The 11,693-nt window shown below is 40.5% G+C and overlaps 1 protein-coding gene across 9 annotated transcripts; it reads right to left on the bottom strand.

The window, feature by feature from the left end:
- Window positions 1-1,899: 1,899 nt before the first annotated feature.
- On the bottom strand, window positions 1,900-9,695 carry rbm43 (RNA binding motif protein 43). Of its 9 annotated transcripts, none has more exons than XM_077008168.1 (6): window positions 9,590-9,695; window positions 8,937-9,009; window positions 8,642-8,675; window positions 5,404-5,591; window positions 5,208-5,293; window positions 1,900-3,507 (listed from the first exon to the last, which is right to left on the bottom strand). In XM_077008168.1, exons 3-6 carry the CDS (start codon window positions 8,647-8,649, stop codon window positions 2,179-2,181), a joined length of 1,611 nt encoding a protein of 536 aa, XP_076864283.1. In that variant the 5' UTR covers window positions 8,650-8,675; window positions 8,937-9,009; window positions 9,590-9,695; the 3' UTR covers window positions 1,900-2,178. The 9 variants fall into 9 exon arrangements, with proteins under 9 accessions (XP_076864283.1, XP_076864282.1, XP_076864281.1 ...); XM_077008167.1 differs by having other exon boundaries at window positions 5,404-5,594; XM_077008166.1 differs by lacking the exons at window positions 8,642-8,675; window positions 8,937-9,009; window positions 9,590-9,695 and adding an exon at window positions 7,383-7,405.
- Window positions 9,696-11,693: the final 1,998 nt, after the last annotated feature.

An 11,693-nucleotide genomic window follows, 5' to 3' on the forward strand; every position in this document is an offset into this window, starting at 1 on the left:
TGTGTGAGAAGGTGTGTGTTAGGGAGTGTTCTGGGGTGTGTGTGTGTGTGTGTGAGGAGGTGTGTGTTAGGGAGTGTTCTGGGGTGTGTGTGTGAGGAGGTGTGTGTTAGGGAGTGTTCTGGGGTGTGTGTGTGAGAAGGTGTGTGTTAGGGAGTGTTCTGGGGTGTGTGTGTGAGAAGGTGTGTGTTAGGGAATGTTCTGGGGTGTGTGTGTGTGTGTGAGGAGGTGTGTGTTAGGGAGTGTTCTGGGGTGTGTGTGTGAGGAGGTGTGTGTTAGGGAGTGTTCTGGGGTGTGTGTGGGTGAGGAGGTGTGTGTTAGGGAGTGTTCTGGGGAGTGTTATAAAACAGTTGACAGTTGACTGTGGAATATTTAGAAGTGAGGAACTTTCATGACTGGATTTGTTTCATATGTGGCATCCTATCACAGTTCCACAGCTGGAATTCTTTGAGCTCCTGAGAGTGACCCATTCTTTCATAAATGTTTGTATGGCTAGGTGCTTCATTTTATGTGGTCATGGAAGTGATTGGAACACATGATTACAATAATTTGGATGGCTGAGCTAATACTTTTGGTAATATAGTGTATGTATGAATGGAGGTCAGGTGTGAAGCTTAATATTGATGGGAGGAGGAACAAGGTAGATGACGCAGAGGACTGTGGGAATTGGAGTCTTCTTGGTCATGCTGCACTACACACTCATACATTTTTAGCTTGCTTTTGCAATGTTAGAAAGAGACCGAACAAGAGTGGCTTCTTGCCTCCAAAAAGGATATGGCAGCACAGCTTTTGCAAAAATTACAACAGAACACACGAATATCCTTTGCAGGGCATCTGTTGGCCTTTGGAACTTTCAGTATAGTTTCTGCCTTCATGTCAACCTGAAACCACATACACACAGATACATATAAAAGAAAAAAACACCATGACTTGTTATGCTAACATCTATTGAATACATAACTGAAAGTGAAGTGGGTGTGTAAAGCTTGTTAACTTTACCTCAGACAGATGAGCTTTCTTCACATGAATAGGGTAACATTCATCATCCAACTACAAAATATGTGGGTACTTCAAGACTCCAAATAAGTACCATTGTTAAGTCATCAAATTTAAATATTATCCTTTCTCAGAATTAATTGTAACTGAATTAAAATCTGGATCAAAAACTGCCAAACATTGTGATGGATGAATGAGGATTTGAGCTTGTTTTGCAGTCAGAGGCCCTGGGAAGCTTGAATTTATCGAGGCAATGATGATCTCCACATCATAACAGATTTATTCTAGAGACAAACGGGAGGACATCTCTCTGGCCGCTTATATTGGGTCTAAACTGGGTCATACAACCAGAAAATGATTTCAAGCACCACCAACATATAAATCAACATATTAATGGGTACAAAAGAAAAAGAGAATGAAAAACCTTCACACTAACTTACTTCGTTATTGTTACTAGCAATGATTCTCCATGTCGCTGAATTATAGGATGTAATTACTGTTCCCACCTGTTCCTGAATATTACTAGTGTCTTTATAGATCGCATCACCAAATGTTATTTAGGCTCTGATACATATATACACAGTACTGAGGGAGTTCTGTGTTTATGAATGAATATATTACAAATTAATTATTTATTATATTCTAGTTCTTAAAGTAATAATGAACAACTTTGCTCAACCAACCACACACACTGTGTTACTTCCTATAGAGTTCAATGAGGACGTTTTATCTCTTCCCCATTGACTTCTGCTGCTTTGATAATGACGATTACTATGGTAACTAGCATAACAGGAACAAACTACATGCAAACAAGGCTGCAGCGCTACTAAAACCTTATGAGGACAAACAGAGAAACCGAAAAATGACACACATCTCTGATTTAATAGCAAAAAGTTGATATTAGCCTGATGTTTCTGCATTTTTATTTCAGAAAAATTAACAATTACCAGAATTGTTAAAAAAATTGCACTGTAAACAGATTTGGTTAAACAGAGCATAAACACTGCTCAATGTACAGTAATAGTTGCTTCTAAAAATGCAAATGCTTATATTATGTTATTACTGATCCTTTGTACTTAACAGCAATAGTTTGCAAATAGCCTATCCCTTAACAAACACACATTTTGGTTATAACATTATTTAGCCCCAAAAATGAAAATAGTAACTGCAATATATATTTAAATCTTATTTTTTTTGTAGTTTTTGTCTTATTTCATTCCTGCTTGGAATTCCCCCAAGTTGTTTAATCACACTAGGCACCTTTGCCAACTTTGTTTCTCCACTAGAGGGCAGCACCTTGTCATTTTGTTGCAGCTGTCCCCTTGTCGCCATATTTTTACTCCTAATCTCTGACTTGCTTCTGTTCCTGCTGGCCTGATCTCTGGGTGAGGGCCGGCTGCCTCCTGAAGAACTCTGAGGTTCATCTTCATAGTGGGAAGGAGAGTATTCTTTTGTTACATTGGACTGACGTTCAGACACATCACTACGGCCTTGTTCAGTTACCCTAAACCCACTCAGTTTGTATTGTCTCGGTAGAGAGGAGCTTCTCCTGAGTGCTGAGTTCCTCTCCATGTTCCTGCCCCTGTGCCCATGCTCTTGATGGTGATTATCCCACCCCAGTAGCATCTGCATCACCTCAAAGCTTTTGACTGAGGATCCCACCACCTTTACAACGTTTCCATCGTGCCTGACCTGAACATCCCAGTTGAGATCTTTACTTTGCTGGATTCTCTCACAGATCTGTGCTTGTTGCTCAGGACCATATTTTGAAAGCTGTATTTCTTGAGTGCGTAGAGAAGAGGTCAGTTGCTGAATTACATCCATTAGTCTAGTTTCTGCTTTCTTACAGTTCTTTCCCCAAAACGTAACTGTTGTAAAACCTACCTCATCTTTTAAACGCATCTCAGTATGACAGGTCTTCTCTATGTCATTGAGACTGCTCTGTCTGTGGGTGAGTGCATAGTTTAGGATGTCTGTGTCCACTGGAAAGCTGACCTTGTACGGGCCGCAGGATGAATACTGACTACTGCTGTAGGTGGAATTGGCCATTGAATCATCAAAGGAGCTGGAAGATCTCCTGGGAGATGCATGTGAGCCTGAATGTCCAGATAACAATGATGTGGGCTTTGGGATGGGAAGGTTGGATGGAGAAGACATGGAGCTCCGAAAATTGGAACCGACATCAATCGAATTTTCAATGACATCACCATACTTTGATGTGGACCTGGGTAGAGTATTATATTCCAAACTATTAAGTGCAGTTTGAGAGACATGACCTGAAGTGTCGTGACTGGGAAGAGCTGAGGATGACCTGCTGTGAGGTTGGATGTCCTGGACGAGAAGTTGGATGAGTCGACTGTGTAGGAGCTTCAGGCTGAGGAAAGAGCCGGTTAAGAGGAAGTGATCATGGCTCAGTTTTGTAACCTTAAAGCCATATGAGTCAACGAGCTGCAGGGCATCTGCTGGTCTTTGGAACTTGTTCACATTCAGTGTGGTTTCTGCCTTCATGTCAATCTGAAACCACATACACACAGATACATATAAAAGAAAAAACTCCATGGCTTGTTTTGCTAACATCTATTGAATAACAGAGACTGAAGTGGGGGTATAAAGCTGGTTAACTTTACCTCAGACACATGAGACTGAAGTGGGGGTGTAACTAGGCCTGTGACGGTATGGATTTTTTCTCCCACCGCGGTGACGCGGTATCCCCCCCCCCCCCAAAAATATATATATATATATATATATATATATATATATATATATATATATATATATATATATATATATATATATATATATATATATATATATATAACCCCCCCCATATATATATATATGGATTAAACGTGGATTAAAAATATCTTATTTTTCCATCTTCATGTTTCTTGCAAGACAAACCAACATGTTCACTTTGTCCGGTTTAAAGGATCTAAACAAGGTGGCAGTGTTGCCTGCCGTGCTGAACACACGCCCCGATGGAGTGCTCGTTACACAAACGGTCATATATTTTCTGGCAATGTTTGACAGAAGAGGGAATCGATTTTGATTTTTTTCGCCACCAGGCAAGTGGATCCAAATGCGAATCGAGGGCTTCCTCCTGCAAATATGTCGCAAGTTCAGCGTCCGCACCGGGCCAAAAGCCGCATACATCTACTGAACTGAACACATTTAACTGAACATAACTGAACTGATCAGTTTCTGAACGGTGCCTGTAGCATTTCATGTGCGACAGTTTTAACTTTCAGCCAGTGTTGTGTCGAATTCCGACTCCCCTCGTTTATCCGCACATAAAGAGGCTACAGATTATATTGTCGATTTATGTTTCTATGCATAAATAAGAGCTAGACTTTAATTATCTAACACAGCAAACGGCACGGCATTATCTATGTCCAAAGCCACACTGGCTCAAGGGTGTTAATTATTTTAAATAAAATACACACTGGCTATACCGAAATTCACCTCTGACCACAACTTTGCAGTATTACAGCAGTATTATGTCTAAATATCAAGTTAGGACAAAACTAGAGTGCTCAATGAACGAAAGTTATAATCACTGTAACTCCTGAATATAATCTGTAGCCGCTACAGTGTAGCGTCTTTATGTGTGTGCAAACAAGGGGACTCGGAATTCGGCACAACACACGTTGGTTTGAAAAAATTTCGTCGTCGTGCCTGCTGCTTGCATGTGCTAAATGAAATTGAGCACTTTCTTCTTTGATTTACAACTTTGTCCTACCACCTGATTAACTTGCTGCTCCACCCCTGACGGGTGCTGGTTAACTTTACCTCAGACACATGAGACTGAAGTGGGGGTGTAACGCTGGTTAACTTTACCTCAGACACATGAGATTGAAGTGGGGGTGTAACGCTGGTTAACTTTACCTCAGACACATGAGATTGAAGTGGGGGGTGTAACGCTGGTTAACTACCTCAGACACATGAGATTGACTGAGGTGCCCTTGAGCAAGGCACCTAACCCCAACTGCTCCCCGGGCGCCGGGCTAGGGCTGCCCACCGCTCTGGGCACGTGTAATCCACAGCCCCCTAGTAATCACTAGTGTGTGTGTGTGTGTGTGTGTGTGTGTGTGTTCTAACTGCACAGATGGGTTAAAAGCGGAGGACAAATTTCAATTGGGGTGTAAAAAATCACAATTGACAAAATGGCACATTTCATTTCATTGAAGTGGGGGTGTAACGCTGGTTAACTTTACCTCAGACACATGAGCTTTCTTCACATGAAGAGGGTAACATCCGTCATCCAGCTCCAAAACATGTGGGTGCTTCAAGACTCCTAAAACTAACAAAGTACCATTGTTAAATCATCAATTTTAGATATTATTCATTCTCAGAATTAATTGTAACTGAATTAAAAGCTAAAATGTGTGTGTGCGGCTTAAACGTACATACCTTCAGCTGATTCAAAGATGACGTAAGCTTTCCTTTGAATGGAGGTTGGATAAAGCACTAGTAAAACATCGTCGCCATGGTTACTACGCTTTTGGAAATGTATCTTTAACTTATCGGTCATTTGGCCATGAGGGAGAATATCTGGAACTCCATGAACCTCGATGACCATTAGCTCCATGATAGCATCACTACTGAAAGGAATAAAGTTGGCATTAAGAACAACAGACTGCAGAAGTGGAAGAGCTGCTATAGCAAGACCTACATTGGGGGATTATATGACGGTCTAGGTTACTATATGAAATGTTAACAGCAATCACTTATGTCTTTTAAAAAATGTTAATCCAAAGATGACATGAGATGCATTCCAATCACAATAGTAGTTTTGTGCTTAGAGGACAGCACAATTCTGCCACTTTATTTCAAACCAGAAAGAGTGAAAATGTTTGGGAAAGTAATTTCAAACTGAATGCGGTGTAGGCCTATAGGAGTTTAGCACTATGCAGGAAGATGACAGAGATAATTCACTGAGTGCCTCCTCAAGATCTTCAACTGGGTTCACTTATGTGTTTGAGGGCAACTCATATTTCATATATTTTTGTTGTACGTATTCATAAAAAGTTGCCTAATCAGACTGAAAACTAATACAGCTTAATTGGCTTAATTTTAGCTATCCTGAAATAAATACTAGCTATGCCAACCTGTCTAGCCAAATTGAACCTCATATTAGTTTTACATGTAAAATTACACTGGCTACAATATTTAAGCATTTTTTCATCCTGAATTAAAATAGATTCATTTTATAGTGCACTTTATGGTGAATCTGTTTTTAGAATTTTTCTATAAAATGTGAATTTTACATGACAAGACAATTAGTCTGCCAAAATAGAGGGGATCGTTTCCTTGGTACTGCTTTTATATATTATATATATTGACTTGTGAGTGTAGTGAAACAAAAAAACTATGGGTGACAGAGAAATTCCGAAAACAATTGTTTGGCTGCAGAATACAAGAAATATGTAACAAACAGGTTTTGTTTGTTAGCTGACCAGTGATATGTGGTATGTAATTGCTCAGTCGTCAAGAGAAACAATCCACTCTCAACTGGAACACTTGAGGCACAAATGCGTGTGTATGTGAGGAGTTCAGGGCTGTAGAGTATCAACGGGGCCCTTACTGCGGCCTTCAGCGTGGACCAGAACCACAGAAAGGAGAAGAGCACTACTTTACACCAACTACATGGCTACTGTCTAAGAGCCGAGCGCATAAACATCACACCGTCTCCTGCTGTAAGCTATAGTCCAATTCTGAAAACCCCTTTCTGTACTGAAGTTACCGAACAGTACCGCCATTAGGCAAATGCGTATACTGATTTAAGCTAACCTGTAAACCCAAGATAAGGACTCTTCAGAAGTTCAAGTAGACATGTAGCTACCATCAGACCGGCGTCGTGAGAGGAGCTGAGCGGGTCGAGATCACTCGCTCCTACGGACGGACCTTACCCGGTTGGAGAAATTAACGAAACGTCTGCGTCAAACAGTACCGACCGAATTGTAGCTACTGTATTTTTGCGTGGGTTTTAACAGTTCTGGACCAAAGCGTCTGCCATACGCACGTATTATATTAACGTTTGCTTAGCGAAGTGAAAGTAAAACTGGGCGAATCCTTCCGTCACGAAAGGTCGCTGCGCGTTGGTGAAATAACTCCCTAAGTTCGTTGATTCAGTTGCTCGGTGTTGTAAGTAAAGCATGTGGGTCTCTTCCGTTTCCTACGGATGATTTTCTGCCAAAGTACGAGAACAGCGGACAGGCGCGCATGTCGCAGATATTCTTGAAAGTAATATGGAGAGTGCAGGAGAACACGAATGTGGACCGGGTGGTGCGTTAAAACAGCTGCTGTCAAAGTCCTGCTCGTAAAGGACATCCAATATCTACGGACAGTGGCTATTAATGTTAAGCGCAAACTAAAACAATTACACACACCTTTCCATGCTACTCTTGTTAAATCCAAACTGAAAATAACCATGTTGTGGCTTCATGATCCTTTAGCATATCCACATTTCTCTATGAACTGATTCAGTTCTTGTTTCAATGCTGCCATATAATAACTAAAGGTCTACATTGGACCTTTGAGGTGGTCTACATCTCTCCACCTCAGCCAAACCAACCCTGACTTATGTGGGACATCAAGGGTGGATGACCATGTATGATACCAGACAGCTCGTTTTCCTCCAGGATAACGTAGGAACTCAGCAAAATAACTTGTTTATCGGTAGCATTCTTGATGTTACATGAGGAGTGTGCCCCAGTTGGAGGGCTACCAGTAGGTGGTTTGATAGAGGGCTGAATTTCATTAGTAATTGTAAGGATGTCTTGTCTGAAACCACACATGTAACACCATCCTTCTCAAACCACTTCTTGAGGCTCACAAGGCAGTACCACATTTTTGGTCCAACCCCCAGGTGGGAACAGCAAACTGATTACCTCCATTTTCAAATATGATCCTAGTTCAAAATGAAAAGGTACAACTTGCAAAGCAATCCAGATATCAAAGGCTCAATGAAAGTCAATACAAATATTCTAAATGTACTAGAAGTAGAACAATGGAAATACTACAAATCCAATTGGATTTTCGCTTAAATCTGATCCATGTAACTATAGTAACAAAACAGCATTTACTCTGAGAAAAAGACATTTTGGGAATATTTGCAGTGAAGTGTGTACAATTACAATTGTATAAGAAAAAAAAACCATATGCACAGAGTCAAGAGGTTGAATTGTACATTTTTATTTTAGTGCTTCAAAACTTTACAAATGCAGTACTCAAGAGAAAACAGAACAGTTCTCAGATCAGAAGTGAATCAATGTCAGAGTAAACGACTGTATAAGGCTTTTATAACCTTCCAGTGACTGTTTAATGATTATTCCTTAACATGTGCTTGATTAGACATTTTTAAATAAACAGAACCCTGCACGAATGGCATGATTATTAAGATAGACCACTCTACACAGGTGTCTGATCTAGGTGTTGCAAAAAAAAAAAAAAGTTTAAACATTATCTATACATTAATTGGGACAAATACATGTATACTCAACAACTTTATTAGGTGCAGCTGTCCAACTGATCATTCACACAATAAAATAAAAATATATATTACTTGCAAGTATTTACACATGGCTCCATTTTTAATAGCTTCACCATTAAAGAACCCTAACAGTCTGGCAATCCCATCCCCACTTACCCAGTCATGAAGTCAATCCCTGGGGTGCCAGAATCTGAAAGACATTTAAAGATAAATAAATAAATAAAGGAAACCATGCATTTTCCCAAGTTAGGCTAACTTGCATATGAATAGTTTGTCTGAGGTTTCTATAGCCTCGCTATAAAAAAGACAGCAAAGGCTTCAAACCACCTCAGGTTTTTCTTGCAGACACTCAGGAAAGTACCGGGCCACAGACTGGGCCCAGCCTCGCTGTATGATCTGCGTACAGTCTCCAACAGCTGTGTGGGTTATTATTTTTAATACAGACACTCACTTCATATATATTACAGAGTTTCAGGATCTTCGGTCATATCTGTTGGGTCACGAAATACTGGCAGTCAATCAATCTACGGGAAAGTGAAAAGATTACTACAAGATTATTCAAGTTATTACACCAAAGTTTACAAGAATTTTAACTTCAGATCACCAGTTAGTGTTTTTTACAAGCTTACTGATAAATCAAGGCAAGTCCTTAAAACAACTCGAGTTTCAACAGTTTAAATGAACCAGTCTCATTCCTCCAACACAGTTTCTCATATCAGGCTTGAGGCTGCATCATGGAGGCGTTTGTCCTCGCCATCTCCCCTCACCTCCAAACACGTGCTTCACCCACACGTTTCAGACGGTGTAACGCTAAGAAATCATGTGAATATCTTAATATAACATGTTAAAAGTAACGCCGACGTATACGACGTACTTTAAAACACATCCACCCGTCTGGTTATAATTGTATTTTTACAGCAGTCGACTAAATAACTGGCTGGCCTCCCAGATAACGAGGTACCAGCACGCCAACTCGCACAAGAAATACATTAGCTGTATTTACGGAAAGTTAGTATGGTTTTACCACAATCCTATCATAACTACGGAGCATTTGCAGTCCTACACGTTAACAAATTCTAATACTGATTAAAAAACCCCGATTACCTTCAGGGACGTGGCTGTTTCCTCGTGTGGTCTGAGGACCTTCTGCACGTGGACAGATGAATGTGAGCCCACCAACCATGCGCATGCGCTATAGCCACTCTTCTTCTTCTACGAGAAATTACTATTGGAACTAAATAGTCATTGCGCCTCTCACTGGAGGGGAAATGAACAATTGAATCTTTTAAGCGTGTCTTGCTGCTATCGTTGCTGTCGTTTTGTTTCCTTCCTTAAAAACAAACAGGTGTTTTCGGGGGGGGGGAAGAGACACGAGTGTGGAAAGAGCAAGCGCAGTCTAGTAGACTAGTAACATCTTACAGCTTCACATATTCCTATTATTCGTTTTGAAACCAAAGGTACAGTTGTTTAAACAGCAAATGTATTTGTGAAAAACAAAACCAAACATCGTCATTGTCCAAATTTTCATTTTCATTTTGTTGTGTGACTGAGAATGTGATAGCACATAGTTTAATCGACAACACTACGAACAGACTGGCCTGAACAGGGAGAAAAGCAGGAAATGTTATGGGACCTTTAAAAATAATTTATTATCCAGGGGGCTTCTGTTTAGGTAAAAGTAAGTAGCCTATATACTGTATTCTGTACTTACCTTCCTAGTGGGTGTGTTGCAACACGAGTTTTGCAGTCATGGCAGTGTTTAGAGGTTGTTTAATATATATATATAGTCATGCCTGAAAGTATTCATACCCCTGGCAAATTTTGACTTAAATTTACTTTTATTTAACCAGAAATTATATTTTTGACTGGAAATGACACAGGAGATAATACAATGATGTACAAGAGGCATCATTGTGGGGAAAAATTTTCTCAGCTTTTATTCACATTTGAACAAAAAGTGGCATGTCTAAAATTATTCATACCCTTTGAAAACTGTCACAGTATATGGGGAAAATCCAAAGTTCTATACCATTCCAAATAGTCCAAGCTGTTTTAAAGCATCCTAATTATCCTGAGTAATTGGCAACAGCTGTTTTAATCAACTCAACTGGAGAAAAAACAGCAGCTCTCTGCAGTTGGTTTGTGGACAGTCATGGCTAAGACAAAGGAGCTCACTAAGGACCTGCGGCTGTGCATTGTGGCCGCTCACAAGTCAGGAAAGGGCTATAAAGCCATATCAAAATGTTTTCAAGTTCCAGTAGCTACAGTGCAAAGTATTATAAAAAAAATACAAGAAGTTCCGCACTGTGGAAAATCTCAGAAGATGTGGTCGGAAGCCAAAAGTGACACCTGTGCTGGCCAGGAGAATAGTGAGAGAGATGAAGAAACATCCAAGGATCACCACCAAGGCCATCCTGGTGAATCTGGGCTTTGCTGGTGGCAACATCTCAAGGCAGACAGTCCAATGGACACTGCACACTGTTGGGTTCTACAGATGCAGACCAAGGAGGGCACCACTTCTCCAGAAAAGGCACACAAAAGCCCGCTTGACCTTTGCAAATGCTTATCTAGGCAAAGAAGACTTCTGGTGTTCTGTTTTATGGTCAGATGAAACAAAAATTTAATTGTTTGGCCACAATGATGTGTCCACCATTTTGTGTAAAAACGGAGAAGCCTTCAACCCTAAGAACACCATCCCCACTGTCAAACATGGTGGTGGGAACCTAATGTTTTGGGGGTGTTTTTCAGCCAATGGACCAGGGAACTTGATCGCAGTAAATGGCACCATGAAAAAAGAGCAACACATCAAGATTCTCAACAACAACATCAGGCAGACTGCAGAGAAACTTGGCCTTGGGAACCAGTGGAGATTTCAGCATGACAATGACCCAAAACACACAGCCAAAGTGGTGAAGAAATGGTTAGCAGACAAAAACATTAATGTTTTGCAGTGGCCCAGCCAGAGTCCTGACTTGAATCCAATTGAGAATCTGTGGAGGGAGCTAAAGATCAGGGTGATGGCAAGGAGACCCTCCAACCTCAAAGAGTTGGAGCTCATCACTAAAGATGAATGGACAAAAATACCAGTGGAGACATGCAAAAAGCTGGTCAGCAATTACAGGAAGCGTTTGATTGCTGTAATAGCCAATAAAGGCTTTTCTATTAATTATTGAGAAGGGTATGAATAATTTTGGACATGTCATTTTTT

The sequence above is a fragment of the Brachyhypopomus gauderio genome, chromosome 6 (assembly GCF_052324685.1).
Source record: "Brachyhypopomus gauderio isolate BG-103 chromosome 6, BGAUD_0.2, whole genome shotgun sequence".
Classification (NCBI taxonomy): Eukaryota; Metazoa; Chordata; class Actinopteri; order Gymnotiformes; family Hypopomidae; genus Brachyhypopomus; species Brachyhypopomus gauderio.